Genomic DNA, 26,935 nt, shown 5'->3' with positions numbered 1-26,935 from the left:
ATCCATTTTAAACTGTTGAGCAAGCCATGCATGGTCCTTGTGATGCAGCTACATAGTGAGATCAGTAAACGTAACTCAATTTATTATGCTTTCAGATTCCGCGATGTTCATGCTGGGGGGCCAATACCAAGTAAAGTATACTGTTATTTTAAATCTTATATCACCTTATATACTACTCAAAACCTTAAAGATCTTCAGTATTAATATATTACTATACTGGACAAAAAAAGTATTTTTAAGACTGACATTTTATCAGTAAGTCAATGAATAAACACATTCTTCATAATTTCAAAATTTACAAATATCCCTGACTATTTTCGTCCAGTATATATGGCGCTGTAGTTTTGGTAAAATGGTAATATGAATAATGATAACAGTACGAAATAAAGTATACTGGCATTTAAATTCTAGATTACTTTAAGAAACTATAATATTCAAAACTTTCAAGAACTACTTCTCTATTTCTCCGTACTCTGTAGACTAATTATAGTTATATTAAACAATACGTTAATCCTTAATATATTATGACTACATAAAGATTTTTAAATTATTGCACGTGATTATGCTGTGCAAAATGTCTCGTGTTACACTGATCGGAAATTGCAACGCGCGTTTCGTTGAAAACGATAGATAACGGCGTACTTGAGACAGTAGAAAACAAACATACCTTCTATTTCTTCCTGAGATAGCCGTCTAAGAAGCGAATGTTTGCCTAAGAATCTTCAAACGGAATCTCGGTAGGGCCGCCAGCATGTCGAGGAGAATCACAGCTAGCTATCGTCCTGTTTTATTGTCTCATGCAAGCATCATGAAACAGTCACGCAATAAAAGATCTCAGGAGTGTCTTGGTCAATAAAGATTTAAGATGTTCAGGGTTAGAGTCTATTGACGACTCTGGATCACGTGTGAAACACGCATGTTCCTTCTGAAAAGTACGCAGAAAACTTAAGTTGGCTGACAAGTGTTAGATGAGCCACGACCTGACAAATGACCCCATTTTTCACTTATGGGAACGCCCTCCAGAACATTCCAGTTGAAACAAGAGAGAAACAGGTTGTCATCTAAATATTGAAAAGTTCAATTTCCTCGTGCAAATCGTGTCGTGATGGTGTGTTACTGAATTAAATCGCCGTTAATAGTGTTAAACAGTAGCGGTATTGATTTCACTCCACGGCCAGCATGTATTGCCCGTGTTTAATCGCCAATCTACCAGTAGCAACCAAGTGTATTTGTTCATATTACTTGCCCCGCCTGCTTGTCAAACCTGTTCACTGCGCTCGCTCATCTAATACTTGTGGAGCAGTAGCAGGGATTTCCTGAGACCCCGACATTTGATGCAGAGACCATTGTTTTCCTTCACCAGATGCTGTTACACATGCGAGGACGTCCGGAATGCTTACGCTCAACAATACTGGACGATAAATGAACGGTTGATTGACCAGTGCGCTGGCTCCCCGTGTGCGGTGGTATGTGCGCATACGGGTCAAGTATTGCCTGATTTGTGTGTGAATAAGACTTGTCAGAATGAAGTTGAGTGTTTGTGTAGTATGTACTAGACAGTAGGGAGGTGGAAGTACCTGATAGTTCGCCACGCCGAGTCTGGTTTCGACTTCCCATATGGGTGCAATATGTGAAGCCCGTTCCCAGCCATGATAGTGCTGGTTAAAGGGTCGCTCCTCACGCCGAATTTCTTGACTTGACTTGTGTTTGCTTCACGACGTCAAGTATATACTCATGAAAGCAAAAAAGGGAACACCTGAAAGTACACGTGTTCCCTTTTCCTGAACTTTAGTGCAATATATACCTCGTGAAGAAACCTGGAAAAGAATAAGAACTTGTCCTTTCATGTATTCCTTTGTTTCTCAATGGGTATATATAATTGCCCTTGACAGAACGATTTGTGTCAAATATTTCGCCCTGTCACATGGTTGGAAGTAGGTGCTCCCAATTGCATAGATCGATACTCATAATATTGACCACTGGATTATCTCGTCCAGACTATTATTACAGACTGCCACCATATAGCTGGAATATTGTTGAGCGCGGCGCAAAACTAAACTCACGCTCTCACTGGTTGAAAGTACATATATTTTCTTCAGTCATCATGGGTATTTTCTCTTGAATCTGAGTCACAAGTTTGGAGAAAACGGGAAAACACAATTAATGATTTTTACATGTTTCAGAATTCATGTCATAATGAAAGATCCAGGAGAAGTACTGCCAGTAGGTATTCACTCAACTAGTTACTTTCATATCGTTTGCCTAAATGGACAATACATGCCACGGACTCAGTTACTCTCTGTCACTGGGAGAAATAAGGAGTGCCAAACAGGCTTTTTAAGTCGACCTAACTCACTGGCTTATCCTTTCAAAGGTTGTTCTAGAGTTACGGCCCTTTCACGAGTCAGGAATCCGAAGGTGCTCCTGTTCACCCTCATCGTGTGTTCGCCGTTATAGTGTGTTCACATTGGTATCTGTTCACCCTTACCGTGTGTTCAGACGTATTATGTATTCCCCTTTATCATATGTTCGTCCTTAGCACTTGTTCCTCCTTATGTGTTCGTCCTTATCAGACCCGTAAAGGTCCGGGGTAGAATAGGTCTTCAGCAACCCATGCTTGCCATAAAAGGCGACTATGCTTGTCGTAAGAGGCGACAAGCAGGATCAGGTGGTCAGGCTCGCTGACTTGGTTGTCCTCGGTTCCTGATGGCTCAGATCGATGCTCATGTTGTTGATCACTGGATTGTCTGGTCCAGACTCGATTATTTACAGACCGTCGCCATATAACTGGAATATTGCTGAGTGCGGCGTAAAACTAAAGTCACTCACTCATCTTTATCGTGTGTTCAACCATTTCGTGTGTTCACCTTTAACGTGTGCAAGCCTTAATCATGTAATTGTCTAAAACCTCGTAATCAAGTCACACTGATGATATTTATCGTTTGGAAAATGGATATTTCTTGAAAAATGCATCCAATGTGTTTAAAACACAATTTAGAGTGGCAAACATAAACACAGATCACTGTCATCCAACACTTTAGTGATCAGTTTGGCTCAAAAGCGGATCCATGAATTGCAGTCTAACTCGAAAACTAATAAACATATCATAATCAATGCAACGCTGATCATAATCAACACATCATAGCATCAGGGCTTTTTGCAGAATTTATGTCCTGAAAACAAAAGGACGTTGTTCAAGAAACTATCATTAAAATCTTGACGCAGTTCAATATTTGTAACGAGGGAGGTGTGCAAAGAGAAGAACAGACCCGTGTTCGAGAAACACGTGCACAAGTGCCGACAAATGTATTGATTAATTTAGTTGCATTGTGAAATCTTCAACCTTTCTCGCAGAATTCATCGGTCCACTTTTGAGCCGAACGGACTAAAAGTGACAGTAGGGAAGGCTGCGTAAACCTCACTCCTTGTTACTGCTGATTGTCGCTCACTTGCAGGCGATGACAGTATAAAGCCAACGGTATTTACGGTACAGACCGAAGACTGGTGATATGCGGGCTATCTGGTATGAATGTAGCTGAAGTTATAAAGACTGTTACAACATGACGTCATCTTATTTATGGGAGATGGGGTAAGCTAGTGTTAAAGCCTTCACCCATCGCGCTGAAGACCCGGGTGTGAAGCCCATTTCTGGTAACCCTCGCCGTGATATCCCGGGTATTTGCCAAAAGCGGCGTAAAACCATACTCACTCGCTATAAATGAGCACACACTCTAGATTTGATATAACAGTGTCAAATACTAGTGCAAAGAAGCTAACCATTCAATTCGATCATATTACATTTGTTATATTAGGGGTGATGGGGTGGTCTTGTGGTTAAAGCATGTGGTCGTGACGGCCTTCCATTCTTCAAATGGATACAGTGTGTGAAGCCAATTGCTAGTGTCCCCGCTGTGATATTTCTGGAATACTGCTAAATGCGGCTTAAAAACGTACTCACTCACTACTGATACTATTCCAATGTCGTCATAAAAGATTAACTACAAAATATTAAACAGATCAGGTGATTCTTAAATTGTTTTGACTTGTACATGTAACATGGGCGGATTCAGAATTTTTGGTCTGCTCAGAAAATGACCTTCATTGTGGTCATAAGTCATGTTTAAGGTGTGAGATGAGGGGGTAGGGGTGCTCGAAGCCCCCTGACACCCCCCCCCCCCCCCCCCCCCCGAACCCCCACCCCGAACCCCCACCACCGGATCCGCCCATGTGAGAGAATCATGATCACTTGTGTAACTGAAGTGATTCATAATATGGTTCAATAGTCCCGTGTATACAGGCACCCTCCAGCGTTGATGACTTAATGTAGGCTCCATTGACTGGATGAGGCGTGGCTTCATTCTCTCTTATATATATGCCTCCTTAACGCAGGATAAGTTTTAAATCGCTCGAGACATATGACATTTTACTTGCACTTTCACTAATGCAGGTCTTCAGCCACCCACGCCTGTCTGGTAGTCGACTTAAAGCATGTTTTTGATTAGGATTTCTAACTTGATTCGTGTTTGCCATTGCGTAGATCGATGTTCATGCTTTGAATTGTCTTATCCTTATCGAATATCTAAATTAACAAAGGCACAACATTGCAATATGGCATGGCTTTACTTTGGACAAAATGTCAAAATATTACGCAGTGTTCTCATATGTGTAATCAGCCTGGCGATCTCCATGACGTATTACCATAAGCATTGTACTGACCATAATGGGCATTTAGGATCTTGTTTCCCAGCGATTTAAAATCTTAGGAAAGTCCTGTCATTCGCATGGCATGCCATTTTTCGCGTAAACCAAAGAGGTTGCAAGGCAATATATTTAGACAGCATCGAGAATTTGCGAGACCTTTTTAGCAACAATCATATGTATTGCCAGGCTTTTCACCATAATGATAGCTGCGCACATGGTGTTGTGGGTTGAGCTTTTGTCAGGAAAACCGACCGCGAAATCCGATTGCGTCAAACCAAAACGGTGAAAGACAATAGTTGTTACCTTACCCTAGAGTACACTATTCCTATATACGATGTTTACTTCGTTCCTTAACGTGGAGGGAAAAAATAGTGACCTGTTCTCCAATATCAAACTGGGCTTTCTGCTTAACAAACACTCCAAATCGTCGTATTTTGGGACACAATGCCTAGGTCACATATACTTATTTTTCGAAGGTCGCCGGCCGATGTCAGGGCCTCGCTATGTTTCACCAATGTTATGGAATGCGACACATTTTCGCCCACATCTGTGACACAACGGGATCCATGAAGGGCGCCTATGCTTGTTGTAAGAGGGGACTAACGGGATCATGGGGTCAGGCTCGCTGACTAGGTTGCCACAAGTCATCGGTTCCCAATTGCGCAGATCGATGCTCATGATGTTGACCACTGGATTCGATTATTTACGTAAAACGAACCTCACTCACTCATTCACTCACGCACTCACACCGTCACAACGGTGCAGTTGTCACAAAACCAATGATGATATGAACATACCCTTCCAGTCGTTGGAAAAATGGAAGGCTAAATCATCAAGTGACTGATGGGTCATCTGACGGATATCGGCCGGCCGGACGGTATCCTTCCAATATAAACCAAACTGTTCGGTTCCCGAACAGGCGCCGGTCGATACCTGGATTGATATCCTTCGATTCTCGCTGGAATAGGCCCAGTCAGTCACATTTCAGTAGACATGAAGGTATGTCACTCCCTCTCTTGCTTTGCTATCAGTCTCGAACTAGCCGTATTCGTGATGCCGCAACACCCAAGACCGGATCCACCATTTCGTAATCTTTCAACCCTCTACTTCCGGTAACAAAGTTGCTAGAATGATGGGCTCTGTCATACTCCTGTCTCAGTGGTGGATAAGGCAACCAGATGACCAGTGCTGCTCATCCCATTCAGACCATTATTTATACACCTGGATGATACACGTGGATCCTGCTCGATTCTTGCACAAGCTGCAGTTGGTCACCTTCCGACTTCATGTAATCCTACCGTCTACGACCGGGAACAATCCGAGTATTGGTCTATTCCGGGCAGACAACCTCTGTGTGACCATACCACACCAGCGCACTGTTCAAATCGTCTATTCCCTGGCAGTCTGGCAGGTGCCTGTAGAACCAGTGGTTGGTAGCCGGAAGATGTACCACAAATCAATTACCGATGGGAGTCAGGACCGCTACTCAACAATAACACCGGCAAACATGAAAAAGCGTCAAAACCCACGCACTGCTTTCAGTGAACTTGGTGCTGCTGTTGCCGAAGAGTTGGATAACATGAGTCGAAGAATACCTATGAAAATTCATATAAGTCCCAGTTAGGTTGTTTACTCAATATTAGTGACATTGGCTCCAAAATGCCAGGAACTTCTCCCCTTACTGTTCGTAAGAGTTCGTAATCACTATCTGATGTATTAACACACGAGGCACAAACTACTTGAAACCCAAAATGTAAAATCAAGTCACTCTATGCCGAAGGAGTCTTTAATGTCTTCTAATGTGTTTTCACTTTGACGTAAATTATGGTTCTGAAGTATGTTGGTCAAATGCCTCTATTATTGTACCACAATGCAGGTTCTTGAGAACTTGAATACCGCATTTCCACTAAAAGGATGAGCATTTACATGGAGTGATTAATCGATAAGGTTAAAATCGAAACTTATGCTCGAAAAGATTACATTATTTGATAAGGCGGACCGTGATAAATATTGATTTTTCTTACACGTATGAAGTGGGTCAGAAATAATCGAAACTGTCAAGGATGTTTGATTGTTTACGTCTATCGTCCCACAAGTTAGTCTCCAAGTGTCAAGCATTCGGAGGTTTTCTGGAGCTGCAGCGGGATGTCGCCCTCCATCGCTGGACTGTTCCTACTCATCTGTCGCTTCTCTGAAGGTAAGACGGAGGTTTATGGAAACACAAGAGTGGCATGAAAATATTTCGTTACGATTTTCTTTACTTTGAGTAAATTTCACAGAAGGCGTAATTTATAACTTAAGCATTTAGCTTCAACAAAAGTAAAAGTATTAAATAGTCACTTTCCGTTATTTCTCAGACTCACGGTATTCGAGTGGTGTGTGCCGGGCAGGACATCTGTTATATCTTTACACTTGGTGTTCTCGTATTACTATCTTTTAAAAGCAGATTTCCTTTTAAGCTTGATCGAGACTGGTTGTTCACTGGCTTTCACATAATACATTTAAACTTCTGTCTCAGCGCGGAAAGCTACATTTCGGTTTTTCAGGACCTTGAAGATTGCCGTTGTTTCCACTCTCTGTCAGAGATGTTAAACGTGGTGCGAAATTTTGTCCAAATAAGCGCGAAACCCATGGGAAAAAGGATTCAAACACGGCACAAAAATGACAATAAATAAGCGATCTGAACTTAAGGATCCCATGATACAGCACAATCACTGATAGATATTTGACTGCCTCTAAAGGCTTCCCGTCTTGAAGTCTATAAACTGCTGTTGATCGGTGATAAGAAACTAATATATTTCGGTTAACGGTTTATTTATCGAGAACAATGACTACGGGAAGCCCTTTGCTTTACTATCAAGGTTCAGACACCACAAGTTACGTGTTGTGATTTTAACACAGAAAAACAATTGACCAGAGGTGCTCTAGACACATTGCTGGAATTCTACCCACACGTAAGGCCTAAATGGCCTCGCCAATTATATTAAAGATATATACCGTTCAAAAAAATCTACTAGCCAATACCAATGCATTTTGAGAAAAAACAGTTTAAATGTATATCGGTGCAGATGAAACATTTCAGAAGGAATGGAATAAACTGTGGCATTTTCCCGTAATTTCTCTTCATCATCTGTTTCCTCTTGCTTCATCATCATTTTATCAGTCTTGTGAACCCAATATCCCCTACTTTTTAGGAATGGTATATTTAGTCTCCTGCGACTTACATGTCAGTTTTTCTATCCGTTATAAGAACACACAACGCTTCAGTGTTGCATTAAATAGTTGGTGTCGGGCAGGAACAAATTACCGTTACTTTGCTGATAGAGCGCGTTGACAACCATGAACTACGGTGGTAGGGGCTCTAAAATATCTGCAAATGATCGAGTCTGGACCAGGCGATCCAGTGAACAACAGTATAACAACGATGTAAATTCAGAAACAGTGACGTGCGTCAACCAAGTCAGCGAACCTGACCACCTGATACCCACCTCACGACAAGCATGGAGTGAGTGAGTGAGTGAGTGAGAGAGTCTGCACTCAGCAATATTCCAGATATATGGCGGCGGTCTGTAAATAATCCAGTCTGGACCAGACAATCCAGTGATCAACAACATGACCATCGATCTGCGCAATTGGGAGCCGATGACATTTGTCAACCAAGTCAGCAAGCCTGACCACCCGATCCCGTTAGTCGCCTCTTACGACAAGCTGAGTCGCTATTTATGGCAAGCACGGATTGCTGAAGACCTATTCTACCCCGTGACCTTCACGGGTCGACAAGCATGGACTACTGAGAGTGGAAAGTAGTTTCCTAATTTCCTTTGCCTGGCGAGCTAGCTATACCTTGTTACTAGCCCAGAAAATCATTACAACAGCCCGAAATTTGAATGTGAAAACTGAGCAAAAGGTTACGAAAATTGGTGTTACTAAGCTGCAAATATAATCCTTAGAGGATCTTCATATTTTTCATTTAGGATTAAAAACATTTAGGAAATTTATCGGACTCAATCAATCTTGATATATTATTGAATGTTTCACCATTTGCACTTCCTTACAACCATAGTTATTTGGAATGTAGTCGCTTTTGAAAGATGATTGGTGTATGGCATGTAATTTGCATGTATACGATTTTCATTTTAAAACAAATCACTAGAAACAAGTACTAACAAATGTGTGATGCAAGATGAGTGTCAAAATTAATGTGCTTAGTGATTCCTCGACCTTCTTGAAAAAGCGTCAAAATAAAGAATGGGACCCCGTGCACGTGCATATCATGCGTTGTGTTTAGGGGCGGTAATAGAGGGAAATGGTGATGCGTTCATAGGATGTCTGTCCTTGAAAACGTTTGTTAACGTTTACACTTCCTATCCAAATCGAAAGTTCATTACCCCCTACTTTTTAAGAGTATATTATTTTTTTTTGTCAGGCAATAATCATGCATGATTTGAAAGCGTAGTATGGCTTAACAAGTCAGAGAGAGTCATGTTTTCACAAATGAAATATTCACAAGTCAGCCGGGCCATTGATCCACTGTCCCGGATGGATTTGTACACGCGGACCAGTGGCTATTTCGCACACTTGTTACCCGTGAAGGTCCCGGGGTAGAAAAGGCCTTCAGCAACCCATGCTTGCCATAAAAGGTGACTATGCTTGTCGTAAGAGGCGACTAACGGGATCGGGTGGTCAGACTACCTGACTTGGTTGACACATGTCATCGGTTCCCAATTGCCCAATTGGATTTATACACGCGGACCAGTGTCTATTTCGCACACTTGTTGAAGATCAATTCTAGCCCGTTTTGTTATGGAAACCTTTTGTATGATGCAGTGTGTTGCCGGGTGAATCTATTGTCTGAGGAATACTGGTTTCAATGAGTATTGAGGACCTGGTGGATATATTTTCCACCAACGCCATTGAGGCGCATGTCTAGGCAGGTGTTTGTTTTCATTGTGTCTTTATGCATGCGGTTGTAATATAATGCATTTCGTTTATAGAACTCGTTTGTGCATTTCAGTGAGATTTACGAATGCTTCATCGATATACCGCGAAAACGTAACATATTCCTTAAACCGTATTGTCATTATGTCTTTTGTTGATTTCATTTCAAATTCAGACTGCGCGAGGAACATTTGGTACGCATTAGCATTATCTCAGCCATATCAAGGAGCTGCTTAATAGTGAATGAGTGAGCTTATGCCGCACCCAGCAATATTCCAGCCATATGGTGGCGTTCTGTATATAATCCAGTCTGGACCGGACATTCCAGTGATCAACAACATGAACATCGATCTGCGCAATTGGGAACCGATGACATATGTCAGCCAAGTCAGCAAGCCTGACCACCCGATCTCGTTAGTCGCCTCTTACAAGTATAGTCGCCTGTTATCGCAAGCATGGGTTGGTGAAGGCCTATTCTACCCGGAACTTTCACTGGTCGAGCGGCTCTTTAAAATACAATGCTATTAGTGGAAATGTATAACAAATTTTCAGCCAAATGTTGGGTTCTTTCTTTAAATCATTCTTTACGTTCATGTCACGGGATTCTGAAACGATTTAATCGTTTCACCAAATCGCTATGCAAATGGAAAGCAAACAACAGAGTTAGTTTTATATAAATATTTAATTAAACAATCAAAAGTAAGTACATATTTTCATATATGCCACAATATTTTTCTTTGGCTGTGTTTGACTGTAACAAATGCAGTTTGAATTTTAAGCGTACCTCTCAGGATATGATCATGCTTTAGATCCTAAAAAGCAATGTTAGGACGCCATGACGCTTAGCAACGATATCCCCCAGTATCTCAAACATTGCCACAATATTAAAGAAAAGCTGATGCTGATTAGCTGACTGAGGTAACCAACTGCACAGTTCTCATATGATGGATCGTTCACTGGAAGCTAGAGGTGGACATGTTCTCCCAATATCACATTTAATTGCGTCCCTTCTCAATGCAACCGACATTGATCGCCAACATATCTGTTTGATTAAAATTCAATATGCGTCTGTGTTTTTCATTAACTCTAAGCAGAAATCGATGAATTTTAACAGTTCCTAATAATTTTACAAGAGAGAAAAGATGCCGATGTTTACCAACATCCCACTATGCAAAAAGACCAACTGATTCAGTTAACGCGCCTCGACCCGGCTGATCAATCAGGCACACTGAAATAATTGATAGTATACCTTTTTATTCAAAGTTTACACGACATAAACGACGCCACATGTATGACACTGATGTTCAATAGAATAACTTCGTTCAAACATTAGACAGGTCGATTCTACTAAATACTTTCACTCTGGATATTGCATGAATGACCGAAAACAACAGCAAATGTTTTCCCAAAGCAGCCAACTGCGATTCCATGTACACTACACTAAAAACTGATGATTGTCTGGTCCATACTCGATTATTTACAGACAGCCGCCATATAGCTGGATTATTGCCGAGTGCGGCATAAAACTCAAGTCATTCGGGTTATGCTGTTTCCAAATTAGGGGCATGAGGAAGTGTTACTTTCACGATGCATGTCAACATGCCTAGGTTTGAACCCTTGTTTATGCCATAGCCATCGTTTATAAGGAAAGGTGCCAAAGGAGAGCGCATTACCTACAACGGAGTGTTGATTTTAATGGAAAACATATTTCGGCACCTCCGACAAAGATTGTTATCAGCGTCTTACACTGGGAACAGAACTACGGTTAAAAAACTGAAACCAACACAGAGCCATAGATCTGGGCGATACCCGTGAACATCAGGATTAAAACTAATCTGCAGTAATCCAAGAGTCGATAAACAGACGGGTGGTCTTGCCTGCTGACTTGATTGATGCATGTCATCGAATCAAACTGGATTGTCTGTTCCAGATTCGATTTTCGGTTGGAATATCGCTGTGAGTTTGACGTTGAACAATAACCAAATACGAAATTAATGCCAAGCAGTCATGAGATGCATGCAAATGGTAAAATGTGCCCGACCCCTTCTACATTTTTACATTTCTGAAAAAAATGTCAAAAACGAAAGATGTCAGATTCTCACTTATCCACTTTACCACTAGTTGACACAAAAACACAACAGTTCGACCCGACAAGCAAATAATGAGCTTAATCTGCAGCTCTCTCTAAGTTGAACATTCATTGCACGTTCCAGTTGCAATTTACAATGTTGAGACATTAATTTTCTCCATCCTTTTTCACATGTTTGTTATTCCGTTTTTTCAAAATGCTGTTTTACTCCTAGGACTTAATGCTAGAGGCAACTCCATCATGAAAATGGACCCGTGAAGGTCCCGGGGTAGAATAGGTCTTCAGCAACCCATGCTTTCCATAAAAGGTGACTATGCTTGTCGTAAGAGGCGACTAACGGGATCGGGTGGTCAGACTAGCTGACTTGGTTGACACATGTCATCGGTTCCCAATTGTGCAGATCGATGCTCATGTTGTTGATCACTGGATTGTCTGGTCCAGACTCGATTATTTACAAACCGCCACCATATGGCTGGAATATTGCTGGGCGCGGCGTAAAACTAAACTCACTCACTCACTAGTGTGTATAATGTCATTGATAAATAGTTTGTGAATCTGTGACCTTACGATGGTGTGATGTTTTGAATGTGCATTCCTTACAGGCTTCGAGTTGACTGGCCTAACGGCATCAGCGTCAACAGTTCAATCGGCGACGTTTGTGGCTGAGAATGCCGTGGATGGAAATGTCACCACAGGATGGATGTCTTCAAAATCAGCCTCTTATTCCTACATCCTGGTCGATCTCCATGGTTACTATGTGGTCAACGCTATCACCATCTTTGCTGGACCTACGTTTGATGAATGTTAGTACCCCTTTTACTTTAACCGTACGCCCCCGTGTTGATTTTTTGTGCTATTTTTGGTATTGTTTGTTAGTTTGGGTTTTGGGGTTTTCTTTGTTTATTTTGGTTGGGGGATTGTTTTGTGTTGGTTTTTGTTTGTTTGGGTTTTTTAGTGTGGTTTTTTAGTTTTTTTGTTTGTTTGTTTTTTTAAGGGTTTTTTTAGGTTTTTTGTTTGTTTTACTCCTTGCAATTTGGTTGGGTTTTTTCTTTTGAGGGGTGGGGTGTGGGGGGGATGGGTTGGGGGGGAGTTGTGTTTGTTGTTGGGTGTGTCTGAGCACCAGACAATACAGTCACTTGCATCATTAGCAGTGGTCCAGCCAATTGGGATACAATGTCAACCATGGGAGCGAGCCTGACAACCCAATATATCCCGTTAGTAGTTTCTTAGGATAAGCATGAGTCGCTGGTGACCAGTTCTAATCTGGGTTTTCGCTAGTCTTTCACACATTAGCCATACTGTCATCATGTTCTTTTAATGGATTTGTGGATTCGGCCCGGTCATTGTGTCGTGTGTGGTCAGTGGGCTTAGACTTCACCGGAATCAAATGTCTGTGTTTTCGAAACTCCCATTTCCGACGATTATACTCTTTGATTTCGTAACAAGACCTCGTTTCCAAAAGAACGTACATGTAAATGTCTGTGTGCTGATTTAGACAACAAACAAACACACATTTTGAAGTTTGAAAAAAATGTTCATGAAGGAACATAACGATAATTTATTGTTTTGGGCTTTTTTCCCATACATATTCACATGTTGACGAGACATCTTTCGGTCATGGCTATTTTCCTCATGTAGTTTTTATGGAACGCAGCATGCCGTCAGTCACTTACTGCATAGCCCGTACCAATCATTCACTGATTCGAATGCATCAAGTATCTTATCCTAATGTCGTCAGTCACTTACTGCATAGCCCGTCCCAATCATTCACTGATTCGAATGCATCAAGTGTCTTATCTTAATGTCGTCAATCACTTACTGCATAGCCCGTCCCAATTATTCACTGATTCGAATGCATCAAGTATCTTATCCTAATGTCGTCAATCACTTACTGCATAGCCCGTCCCAATTATTCACTGATTCGAATGCATTAAGTATCTCATCTTAATGTCGCGTACTTGTTATTTTCGTTGTTTGGTTGTTTCACACTGAACCCAGTAGTAGTAGTAGTAGTAGTAGTAGTAGTAGTAGTAGTAGTAGTAGTAGTAGTAGTAGTGAGTGGGTAAGTTTACTTATAAATCACCGCACTCAGCAATATTCCAGCTACATAGGCGGCAATCTGTAAGCAATCAGACCAGACCAGACAATGCAGTGATCATCATTATGAGCATCGATCAATGCAAGTGGAATATGATGACATGTGTCAACCACGTCAGCGACTTTGACCTCAGCTGATCGCCACTTTCGAGAAGCATGGGCTGCTGAAGACTGATTCTAACATATTGTTTTGCAGCCCGACGATCAGACAATGCTGCGGTTAAACTGCTCTTCTCTTCTGATCCGAGTTCACCCTACACGTGCCTCTGTGGTACCTCTCCCAGCAGCGTGCCGATGGGAAGTTCCTTCGTCATAGCATGCACTTCCGGGTGTTCAGCCCGTCATCTGATAATTTCAAAGTCAGCCAGTTTGTCGTTTGCGGAAATATTTGTAAACGCATCACACATAGGTAAGATGACCGTTTGACCGGTGTTTAAACGTTATGTGACCCAGATGGTCAGTGGGAGAGACGTTTGTCCTTAAATGTAAATGACCTACGTCTGTATCCTTTTTCATATTTTTAAGTTTCAATCAAATTGTTGAATGCACCATTATGTTATGAAATATGCCTAAAATGCTACGTTTGAAACATGTCCTCAGTTGACTGTTGATATGGTTTGTCTTTGTGAAAATACATATATTCATAAGTCTGTTGATCTGATAACAGAGGAAGATATATTTAATCTGACTGAAAATAACTGTCATTATATGTCCAAACTGAATGGAAATATTAGAAATGACACAGCTGTGTGTTTTAATATCTTCATCTAAACAACAACAACATCTCATTTCAGCAACTAACTACGTCCAAACACAGGGGCAAGTAGTGTCGACCCCATATGTATCAACAACGACGTCCACAGCATCGGAATGTTCCGTCGTATGCTTTAAAACACCTGGATGTAGAGCATTCTCTTTCAAGGGCAGTACCAGCTCCTGTCACGTGACCAAAGTCACCGGAGTGAATGCTGATTCTGATTGGATCACATACACACCATCTCCTGACGATGTTCTCTTACATTCTCAGTGTTCGATGCCTTTCCACGATTGCTGTTGATCACTAATACACAAGATCGATATTCAAGACATTACATTGGCATTGTGACATCGTTGAGTTGAGCGTTGTACCATCAACATGTTTTGTCTCTAGAAATAGGAACTGGGGGATAATTCAGACGAGTTGTTTATACATCAGTTATATCCTTACAGTTTAATCGATTGTGAACATTTCATCTCGTCTCAAGACCGATTGAGTATGAATATTGGTTTACAACTCATTCAGCAACCATCCTGGCACGTCATGTCTTCTGTAAATAACTGAACTTCTGCTAACGAACAGATGCATGCTTGGATGAGCCATCGGAGCATAATAACACGAGGCTGATCTCCTTTCTGTCATGCATGGCTCAGTCTGCCTGGTATAGGAACACAACCATACTGAGAATGTGTTCACATGGAAATACGTATTGCAAGATCCCATTTCATTAATAGCGCGAATATGTTACTGCTAAACATAGCCGACACAGCGGAGTAACCTAGTGGTTAAAGCGTTCGCATGTCACTCCGAGGACCAAGGTTCGATTCACCACATGGGTACAAAATGGGGAGCCCATATTCTGATGTCCCCAGCTGTGATTTTGCTAAAATCATACTCACTCACTCATTATTTAACGTACTGTCTGAACAAAATGACACTCGAGGTATAATTAAATAGCAAATCTTAAATTGCGCTAGTATGATTCAGATCCGGACTCCTTGCAGGTCAACGTAGAGTATTATTCAGATCTGGACTCCTGGCAGGCCAACGTAGAGTATTATTCAGATCTGGACACCTGGCAGGCCAACGTAGAGTATTATTCAGATCTGGACTCCTGGCAGGCCAACGTAGAGTTGTTACCGATTCCTGACGACAAAAACTATGACGTGGATTAGCATTGTCATCAACATTGCATAACATACGTGCCTAGGATGTCAGTGATCTGCCATTGCCCATTCAGATTTTGTCTAATCGTTAGAAATTCAAGTTTAAGGTCTTGTGACAGACACCCCCAACTATAGTTGTGCTGCTTTGTGACGAGTCGTCTGGTTGTATACCTTGCGGGGTTTAGGCGATGTCGGTCCATTCTGTTGGGCAAACGATGACATGGAGACTGCAGTATTTTTAACCTGCAACTTCACATGAAGGGGCGAAGTCTTATGATTCTGAAGAGGGCTGTATCTTCCCCAGGAGTTATCACTCATGATCGACCTGTACACGGATGGTCCTCGGGCCAGTTGGATGATAGTCGATGAATGACAATGGCAATAGCAATCGCTTAAAAAATCAAACATTCATATTATGGATGACAACTTTATATTTATTGCATAGACCCATGTTCCGATGTAAATTCTTCCACCTATGTCACTTCAGTTTTACAACGGTGTTACAATCTCCATTGAAACGTCGCACTATGCAAAGAACAAGACGTTGTCATCCATAAAGATGTGTGTCTCCTTTTTGACTCGCCATCTTCTGGAATGCCGATGGAACTATTAGCAATAGTCCTTGATGACACGTCAGCCCTCCGTATACCAATACCCTCCGTATACCAATACCCTCCATATATTTTAGCAGTTCTCAGTTTAGGAGGATCTGTATGTGCTTATTAACAACGAAATCTATTGATTTTCCGAGCTATCGAACTGTAAGCAGAGTTTACGTACACTTAATATTTGTTTAACGATGGGCACCTAAATTGTACATGACGCTCGCTTTTGATCACATCACGAGTATACCTAAAATCAATGTACGGTGCACCCGAAGGATCAGAATAATCATACAAACAAACATAATTAGGCTATGAATATAACTTGCTATATGATAATAAAAAAATGCGTGTGGCGCGATACTTTGTTCCATGTGAAAGTCTATTTCTAAATGCACGATCGACAACCAACCATTGACTTTCTAACTGAGGAGTGGTACGCTTTTGTGTACATAAAAGTTTCTTCATTTTTTGAATGTCATTCTAATTAGAACATTTCTAATTATTTCTTTAATATTTCAGGCAGCTCGTGCGCTTGAACTCTTTGTACACTGATATGTTCGTTCAGGCAGCGATGGGATTAGCGTTACAAATAATACCAGGTTTGGGCCCGATTAAAAGCTTACCTTTTCGAGTCCGGTGCCATTAGTTTCCTTAGCATAATATAAATTGTACAACAATAACCATTATCGAAATTTGTAATACGTGCAACGTGTTACAGCCTTATATACTTGTATTTGCTCTTATTATACTGTTGCCTACTCGTTGTTATTAAAAAATTTAAATCGTTTGTTTTCTTCGGACTTTTTGGAGAACATTATCGAGTCAAGAAAATATTCGCGGCACCATTTTCGGTCAGTGACGGGGTGTTGTGACCGCTGTATAAAATGATCTTGCTAATACCCCGTCAAACACGATTATTTACAGACGGCCGCCATATAGCTGGAATAATGTTGAATACTGCGTTAAACAACAAATCAACCAGTTATCGACTGTTTGACCCTGGTTTTTAGCGTTAACACACACACACATGGTTTACACATAAGCACAAATCCATAACTGAACTCGGAAGTAGGTTTTACCATACACTTTGTTTGGTATAGTATTAGTTCAATTACATATTTTATAAGTCTAACCTACAATCTGTAACAGCATCATTCACAATTTAAAACATAAGCTATAACAATATCATTTACAATTTAGAACACGAGCTATAAGCTAAAACATAAAGCCACATATATACCAGGTAAAATGGAGTTTAACGTCGTACTTTAGAAACTTTCACTCATATGACGACGAGCATGCGTGTGTATGGGTGACTGCTTGGAGCAGCGAAGACTTTAGCTGACTGTATATCTAGTGCTAGCTCACTAAGACACCCAATCTGACATACTATACGGACTCCGAACCGCCCAGTCATGCCGATTCATGCCGATCGTAGGCAGGGATCAACAAGTTCATATTTTAATGTCTTTGGGTATAACGTGCACGGGAATCGAATCCGTGACCTTCCGTTCTCCGGGCGGACGCTCTAACCACTAAATCACGGAGGCGGTTGAAATTACAAGAACAGCTATACCTTTGGAAATATTTCAGTAACGAAATAAGAGTTACTATATACGCTTTGCTTGTTTCACCCTCTGCACTTTGGAGGGTTTTTGTTTCAAGTTACGGCCTTATTTGGATAAAGTAACCCATTATTGATACTGTTTATTGTGCAACAACGCTCGCATCAGTCGTTGTCAAGAAAACATTACCATTAGATGACATGACGATTTTATGAGAGGTGCCGTATCAATAATTGCATTATGAGATCTATCGAACACACGTTTGTAATCAGTCAATATAATTGGATGTGATCAGATTCTGGCGCATATTTGTTTACTTCCGCAAAGAGTAACATTGAATCTATTAAGATCGCGCCAGCTCGATTATAGGATATGCCACCATCACGCGAACAATTGTGAAAAAGGGTCTGTAAAAAAATGTTAGAACTCTTCAAAATTTGCAATAAAACAAATCTTGTATATCTAAAGAAACACTGAAGTAAACACCCCCAGGGCGTGTCGGGTACATTATTTGTTTTAGCTGACGTTGTGAACGTCAGTGTAGCTAAGGTTGATGACAAATATTTGCGAGTTTAGGACAGAAGATTTACATTAACCTTTTGCTGATGTCCTCAAATACGATGACAATAATGTTTATTTCTGATACTACCCGTACCTACTCCAGTAAACCGCGATGTTGCAAGAGGTCAGTAACGGGTGGTCAGACAAGCTGACTTGAATGATGCATGTCATTGTGTCCCAAATGCTTTCAAAATGCTCATGATATCAGTCACTGGGTTGTGTGGCCCACACTGTTGTTATACTACAGGTATACTGTTGAGTGCGACTCACGAAAGAGAGACTCCTGGGAATATGGGTAAGTGATGGGGCACTATTTCTTCTCCAACGCCGAGTTTGAAGAAATCGTGTAAACTGATCTCGAATTAAAATTTGTGTACGATATTACTTATGACTTCTGATTAGATAGGTTTCACCAGATTGTATAAGACGTACTTATCGCTAAAAGTAATTTATGATTAGACAGTCTCTTCAAGTGATTAATAGATTTCACCAGATTGTATAAGACTTATTACTAAAATATTTTGTACTTATTACTAAAAGATGTTATGATTAGATAAAGTAATCAAATGATCAAGTACACTGTAAGCTGACTTTTCGTTGTTTTCTTCAACCCTACTGAACGTTGTGTCTTAAACAGCGGATGTACTTTCTTATCTTAGCGCCATGTAGCTGGAATATTGCTGAGTGAGCGTAAAATTCAACTCACTCACTCTGAAACCATTTAATTCCATCCGTCCTTCCGAAGACCAATAACGTAAAAACTAGTGTGAAAATTCTTTCTAGGTCTAGTGACCACTTCATAAATTGTAAAAAATCGGAAAGGTGCAGCGTGGAGGGCATGGGATTTGTTTACATATTTAGACATGGTTCCATAAATAAGTTGCGGTGCAAAACTGATGTTGACGCTTGTATTTTCTGAAAACATTATTACTATATTATTGTTTACATGTTTTGATGAATGTGCCCTTTCTGTGCTTGAAAGTGGTGTTTATAAATAATATGTTTAACAACGTTAGCATCAGTTTACAAATAAATTGATTTTGATGTATGATGCATACCTATAATGTACCTATTCTACCCTGAAAAACTCTGTCGACGAAATGCAATGCTGGAGTACATACAATTTCCAACAAGGAGATTGCATGAATGCATATTTTTATTAACTGATCGAGTGTTCAATCACAAATCTATTTAAGATATGGATTTGAGCTTGTATTTGTAGACTGCCACTCAATATAGTTAGCTGCACGGATGTGGATTGTTTGTTAAACCAAAAGCAGTTGCATTATGAAATGTGCGAATACCCATGAGATATTGGGGTGTTCGACAAGATCTTTGAGTGAGAACAATCAGTCAAATATGCTTAACAGCAAAAGATACGCAACTCTTTTAACCTTTGGGGTCAAGTTTTAAATAGAAAGCATATACATGAACGCTTGCTTTTATGAGATTTCGTTTGTTCGAAACTTCCGTTTCTTTTGCTGTTCAGTATAGTTGGAGATTAGGTATCACCACAGGTATTAATGGTACCGACCCCCTAACTGATATGTTTCTGAATTCAAACAAATCCATACTTTAATACGTTATTTAACCACAGGAAGGGCACGTTCACAAAATGTTCAGCTTACACATGGCTTTAACAATACTAATTTAAAGACAAATGGGTTTCGTCAGTTTCTTTCTGCCATGACTGTAAATCAAAGAAACAAGTAGGAAATCATCAACACCATATCGAGATCTACTCCTAGACAATGCCATCCAAAACGGTTCCAGCGTCTGTGAGAAGCTGTGACAAAAAGGAAATGTTGTCGATTTCCAATAAAGCATCAGCTAAAGATCTTTGTATTTGCATTTCTCAGTGGGTCTCAGTACACGAGAGCATGTGGACGTTTTTCCGATACGGTAACACTATCAGAGATTATTTTAGTGGTAGTAATGAAGGCTCTCAGCAACACATGCTTGTCTAACATGGTGGACGATTACACTCGCTGACTTAAGTTGATACATGTCATCGTTTCCTGAAATCCGTTTGATGCAACATCGTACCGATGAAATGGCAGATAAATTTACATTCCAGAGAAACAAATCGATGAGAATTAATTTTTCGTCCATACCAAATCGTCAGTATCAGATTAAATGCATCCGGTACTGGTGTAAACTGTTATGTATGCCTACTGATTGGTATCCCAAACAAGCTTATATTCTTATGAAAAAGGTTGATAATTGTAACAGAATTACCTGTGCATCTTATATTAGGACATTGTTGAACATGTATGGCTTTGGTTTTGTTTGGGTAAGCCACGACGTTGATACTGGCAATGACTTTCTAACTGTATTCAAACAAAGACTCATAGATTCAGCAAAGCTAAATATGTTCAGCAAAATAAATGAGTCAGTTCATTTATCTTATTATAAATCATTAAAGTCATTATTGGATGTTGAGCACTATATCTCCAATGTACAGCTTAAGGAACATAGACGTTGTTTATGCCTATTACTTATTCAGCAATTGCCAGTCCTATGTAATGTAAGATTTAAAGATGACAGCGGAACCAGCAAAATATGTCAAATGTGTAACAGTAATAGTTTGGGAGATCAACCACATTTTCTAATTGTTTGTGATGCATATGCCAATTTAAGAAGCAAATATTTACCAGAATAAAATTGTCCATCTACCATAGGCAAATATTATAAGTTGTTAACATGCAAATATACGAATCTGCTTATATCAATTGCGCTATTTATTAAACATGCTCTATATAAAAGGAATTATATCCAGAGATTAACGAGACATACATGTTTACTCTGAAGTATATCTTTAAACCACATTGTCAATACATCATATATCACCTTGCATTTGCTGTACATGGACCAATGGCCTCTATACCGAAATACAATCTATTGACGCATGAAGAAGGACAAACAAACAATCATGTGTAGGTAGAACAGCCTACCAGTCGCACTTGACAAGCGCGCGTGTTTTGCCAACTCACTTAGGAGCGTATCTTCCTATAGTTGGTATTTAACGGAATATGGAAAGGAGTTGGTAAAATATTCTCAAAGCAATGTTCTCAGTTTGTTGCTATTCTGGACCCATTCTCTTCCCACAGAGGTTACTCAAGTCATATCTTCCGATGTAACCTATGATCTCACACGGCCCTTTCATGATGCGAGCGTTCAGGATTCGTTCAGGGTGACTGCAGTCAGCGACGTTGTTTCAAAAATGATCATTCGCAAAGTCTCCTTAACATCCGTTTGCTTCGATACAAACATTTCTTCTAGACAGAACTCAGACATGGAATGTCGCCATCGCCATCGCTGACAAGGGACAAGCTAGCCATTAAATGTCTTGTTTGTCACAAGAGTCACCGACAGTTCCTAGCTCCAAGAGTTCCTAGCGTTACGATATTCGAGAACCTACGATAAACCACAGGGCGTAACCACAGAGTTACGACAGGGCGTGACTTTACGAACGCTTAGTGGATTGGGGCTCAGATCATTATACACGCAGCTTATGAAGTATACAACATGTGCTCAGTGCATCATCAGTAGTAAAAATTGGTACAAGCACACGGGCCAAGTGCATTCACAAAGTTCAGACCGAAGTCGAAATTTCATATTGGGAAGAAGATTTACATAATGGAGCCCTCATTCACATTATCATTTTAGTTGGCAGTGACAGTGACAATGAAACTATTTCATCCCAGACATCTGAGCCTATTGCTGTGTTCCTCGATACCCTTTAGCCGGTCTGGTTATTGCGCATACCCCCTTATAACAATGATTAAAACACCAATATTTAAGTGATCGTTTGTTAAACAACTTTCCTCCTTATTTATTATATGTGTATCTATTTGCCATGTCACTGGTACGATGTTGCAGCAAACGGACCGTACTTGCTTACGGCGGCTATAACAAGATTGTCTGATCGAAACTTGTTATTTTTTAACCAGTTGCTTATTTAATGTACTGCTCACAAACTACCGTCATGTGCCTGAGATGGGCTTCAGACTAAACAGGTAGGTCAACCTTTCCTTGGTGTATGGAATTTGCTTAAATGATTTGGTAGTGTGTCAGCATGACCTGTTGAGCGCTGTTTTCCATTCTAATTTAAATTTTAATCGATTGAAAATATAGCATAGCGCTTTCATTGAAATATTAATTCATTTAATGCAAAACTTCTTTAAACGTTAATATTTTCATTATCAAAATTTTCAACATTATGTTTGGAAAGTGATATGTAAATGAGCCAATGTTTGGAAAGAGTTTATAAGTGTAAACCATATAAAACATGGAATCACGTGTATCAATCAATAGCTTCTTAGTTCGATTTTTCATGGACGTCTCTGAGATACTATTTGTACATTCTCATATAAACCTTGGAAAACTTTGCAAAATGCCGGTCACTACTTGTCAGTGAGTTTTGTACTAGATATCGAATTACTAAAATATTATTCATTAGATTGTATCTTGTTAATTCTGCAAGACTTATTTTCAAAAAAGTCTGTGATTGGATGCTGTAAGAATGTGTATGGAACTGCATAGAGGAAGTAACTTTAGGTTATCGCAGGAAAGACAACAAATCGGATCTGTTTCATAAAATTGGTTTGTCTATTATAACGTCCAAACATTTGCCATCCCATATAAGACGATTAATTCATTTTGACATTTCCGCAATAAACACTCGTTCACCCAACACAATTCAGGTACATAAGTGTTATGTGTTATGATGTTTTTATAAATATGTTTGCGATGCGACGCTAAAGTATAATTAAGTCACTCTTCAAATACCCTTGAAAATCCGGGTTTGAATTGATTTTCAGTAGCCCAATACTTGTCGTCAGAGGCAACTAGGGGGGTCAGGTAATCAGACTCAATGACTTGGTTAACACATTCCATCGGTTCCCAATCGCGTAGATCGAAGCTCATGATGTTGATCACTGGATTGTCATGTCCAGACTCGAATATTTACATAACTGGAATATTGCTACGTGCGGCGTAAAACTAAACTCACTCACTCACTCTTCAAATACACACTGCACCTGTTGGCCCATTTAGTTTGAGTAAAATAACCTATTGTTTCAATCACACAAGGAAATGTTTATAAGGCGTATTGATAAATTCATCCACAAGCGTTGTTACCGAGTAGTCTAAGCGGTAAAACTGGTTCTTCATGAAAAGGATGAAATATTGCACCCATCACTGTTAATTCATATTCCATAATCATCAATAGAGTGATCGAGTACGTACAGTCACTGAATGGAAAGGATGCACTGTAGACCATAAACATGCCCTTGTCTAGTTCAATGGTAAATAATAGGCTGTGTGTACTTTGTCTAGCATCTGTTCCTTTCACACACATACACATGACTGCATGAAACATGACACTTGACAGTATTTAGCGTTTGTAATTCAGAAAAACAAAGGCTTGTGGTAACATAACTGAAACGAACGCCTTTAATCAAAGGACATGAAATGCTGAATCTAATCATAAGATAGGCAAACGTTAAGTATATGTACAAATGAAGGTAGCTGTGTGTGGTGTTGATCTGTGAGTTTGGATGTTTGTGTGTGTGTGTGTGTGTGTGAGAGAGAGAGAGAGAGAGAGAGGAAGTAGATGTGTGTAATCACAGAATAAGAATATGGTGCGTGCGCGTACGTGCGTATGTGTGTGCTTTCTGTGATACTGCACAATACTCTCTCTCGACTTACGCCAAGATTGTACGCACGCTTCCAGTACTTTAGACAAGCCCGGCATTTGAACTAGATATAACAACTCGTAATAAAGGTTTATTGCAAGGTATTACATTAATTCAACAACACAAAAAACAACAATGACAAAAGGCTTCTACAGGACAGCAGTTTTCTTTAAAGGGGCAAAACAATGTAACCATTTTCTCTAGATATAACAACTCGTAATAAAGGTTTATTGGAAGGTATTACATTAATTCAACAACACAAAAAACAACAATGACAAAAGGCTTCTACAAGACAGTAGTTTTCTTTAAAGGGGCAAAACCATGGAACAATTTCTCAGACAAAGGGAACAACAATTTCCTTGCTTAACACCTCACGATCGCCTTGTGAAACGTAGCCCATTGTCTTCTAGTAGTCGGGACTCATTTTCATAGAGCAACAGTTTCATGTCATGACAAAGACCACAAAACCTTAAAATCTGTGAATCCTATAAAGCCGGATCAACTGTTGGCGATTTAGGGTGCTTTTGTGGGGATCCCCTATTCCAAAAACTGATAACATCGGAAAGAAACAAAAACGCAAATACAATGACATACATGACAATGCCAAGGGTTCCGAGGTACAAAGCTGACGATCTTGGGTCTTTGGCCGAGGTACGCTTTCTTCTATAACTTGATGTGTTTGCTACATCGACTGTCAGATTCGCCTGTAATTCCTCCATCGACTCCTGAAGTTCTTCCAGGGTTTCAGGACGTGACGTTTTACACCGACAGAGGCATTTTTCGGATACCGTACGTTCCCTAGAGATACTGCTGATGGTGGTAACACTGGAGTAAGGCGTGACTGAGCCGGTTGGCGAGTCAATGCTGCTTGTGGCCTCTGAGGTGGTAACGTGACTTTCGTAGACTGACACGTGGCTACTTGGTGTTGGCAAATCGGAAGCGGAAGTGAGGAGAATGCTGCTCAACTTTTCATCAGTAGCGGAAACTTCTTCGTCCGTGCTGGTCATCACTATCACTGGCGAACTGACCGTACTGTCAACTTCATCTGATCTACTCGTCGTCGATGGAATGACAAGGTCGGTCAGTGTTGAGAAATCCTCCCACACTGAGGATGTGGGTACATTTGTAATGACGGGTCTATTTGCCACAACTGGCCTAACAGGTGCCTGAGAGCTCACCTCACACGGGGCTGTAGGAACTGCAACATTAAACGGTAACTATAGAACAAGCCTGTTGCTCAATGGATGGACGGTGTTTACTATATATTCTACAAACATACAAACACGCATTCTTCCTGATAAGTGCAGAAGATGTATACACATGCATATATAATGACACTTTAGAATAGGGGACATATGGGTATTTATCATGAATAGCTCTAAGACAGTGTTTCAGTCCACTTGAAGGTGTTGGGTCTACACTCACCTTTGCGCTAAGACCGCTTTGTTCACCATCTATTTTACACAAAGGACAAGGTATGATAGGGGTGGTTTTTGGCCCACTAACAGAATTGGCTGAAAACATGTTATTTGTTTAGAGACAAGTTAGCTTTGCATAAAAATGCTATATTTTATATGTTCTGAGGTGTAATTTTTCTGCAGAGGGGCCCAAATGGGTTTTATCAATTCCCATGAAAAATAACAAGAAGTCTGAAATATCAGTGTGCCATAATGGCTTATTTACAACTGTTATTTTATTTACATGCATATTACAGCAGTTTTACGACAGGTAGTCATGCTGAAAAACATGTCAATGTCAATCATAATGTTTTAACTTCATGGGGCCCAATTAGGGTTGCAAAACATTGTTAATTCAATTACTTGCCAATTGTGTCCCCAAAACTCAGTCATTATTCACAGCAATCTTTGCAAATGTAATCCATGGGTCCATTGTACAACATGTAAGCATGATAACCAATCATGTTGCACTAAGAATCACAGGGGCCTGTTTTGGGTGAAGCTTCATTTTGGGCACAGCTTCATTCTAACTAGTACGTGGTACAGGTCAGCATTTACAACCAGTTTTAGCAAATATACAGTTAACATCTCAATCATCATATGTTATTACAATAGCCAACCATGTTGCACTAAAAATCACAGGTCTTGACCTCAAAGGGGCCCATTTCGGGTGAAATTTCATTGTCAGTGCAGGTTCATATTAACACCATGCACATGTTAAAGTCAGTATTCAAAAGACTTCACAGAGTAATTATTCACAACTTATCCACTTTAAAGATATAAAAAATCCATTATTACTCTTCATTCACACAGTCATCAATCTCATAATCTGATTCACTCTCAAGAACTGCAGTATTCAAAAGTGTATAAATCTAAAGTAGATCAAAATGTATAAAATATGAATTTAAAATATTGGGTACAAACGCAACTAGACCGACTTGAAAAGGTGAATGGTCAGTGTCTTAAGAAAAGATTTACATGATGTTATTTAAAGCTTGCTTCACCAGTGTTGTAACATAGATTACCAAACTTAAGAAAAAAATTACAATATTTGGATTTGATGTGAAACAGCTTAGTTAAACATTGTAGGCTTGATAAACAAACTTTGAAAAAAAGAAAGAAAGGTTACATGGATTTGAACCTGCATGTCTGATAACAAAAGAAACCAACAGTCCACTATTGCAACCTTTAGGCTACATATTCTTTTGCCTCCCAGTGTGAATTTAAGCTTATATATTACACTTTACAACTATGTATGACTTGACGTCTGCTTGTGTTCATCACCTGCTAGACCTTGATA

At 40.1% G+C, this 26,935-nt stretch overlaps 1 protein-coding gene across 5 annotated transcripts in view; it reads left to right on the top strand.

The window, feature by feature from the left end:
* Positions 1 to 17,140, top strand: part of LOC137264827 (vitelline envelope sperm lysin receptor-like) — a 32,001-nt gene extending 14,861 nt beyond the window's left edge. For 2 of the 5 annotated variants that reach the window (XR_010954921.1, XR_010954920.1), the window contains 7 exons: positions 96 to 130; positions 1,364 to 1,466; positions 2,184 to 2,223; positions 3,456 to 3,523; positions 12,331 to 12,531; positions 14,022 to 14,234; positions 14,620 to 17,140. Coding sequence is in view for 2 of the 5 variants with exons in the window: in XM_067800160.1 (XP_067656261.1) it covers positions 96 to 130; positions 1,364 to 1,466; positions 2,184 to 2,223; positions 3,456 to 3,508 (231 nt within the window). In the remaining 3 variants the exon portion in view is untranslated. Of the gene's footprint in view, positions 1 to 95; positions 131 to 1,363; positions 1,467 to 2,183; positions 2,224 to 3,455; positions 4,034 to 6,797; positions 6,899 to 12,330; positions 12,532 to 14,021; positions 14,235 to 14,619 lie in introns of those variants that run through there. The other 3 variants (XR_010954922.1, XM_067800160.1, XM_067800159.1) reach the window with 3 other exon arrangements.
* The last annotated feature ends 9,795 nt before the right edge of the window (positions 17,141 to 26,935 follow it).

The sequence above is a fragment of the Haliotis asinina genome, chromosome 15, assembly GCF_037392515.1.
Source record: "Haliotis asinina isolate JCU_RB_2024 chromosome 15, JCU_Hal_asi_v2, whole genome shotgun sequence".
Taxonomy (NCBI): Eukaryota; Metazoa; Mollusca; class Gastropoda; order Lepetellida; family Haliotidae; genus Haliotis; species Haliotis asinina.
This window is presented reverse-complemented; position numbering and strand designations above follow the sequence as displayed.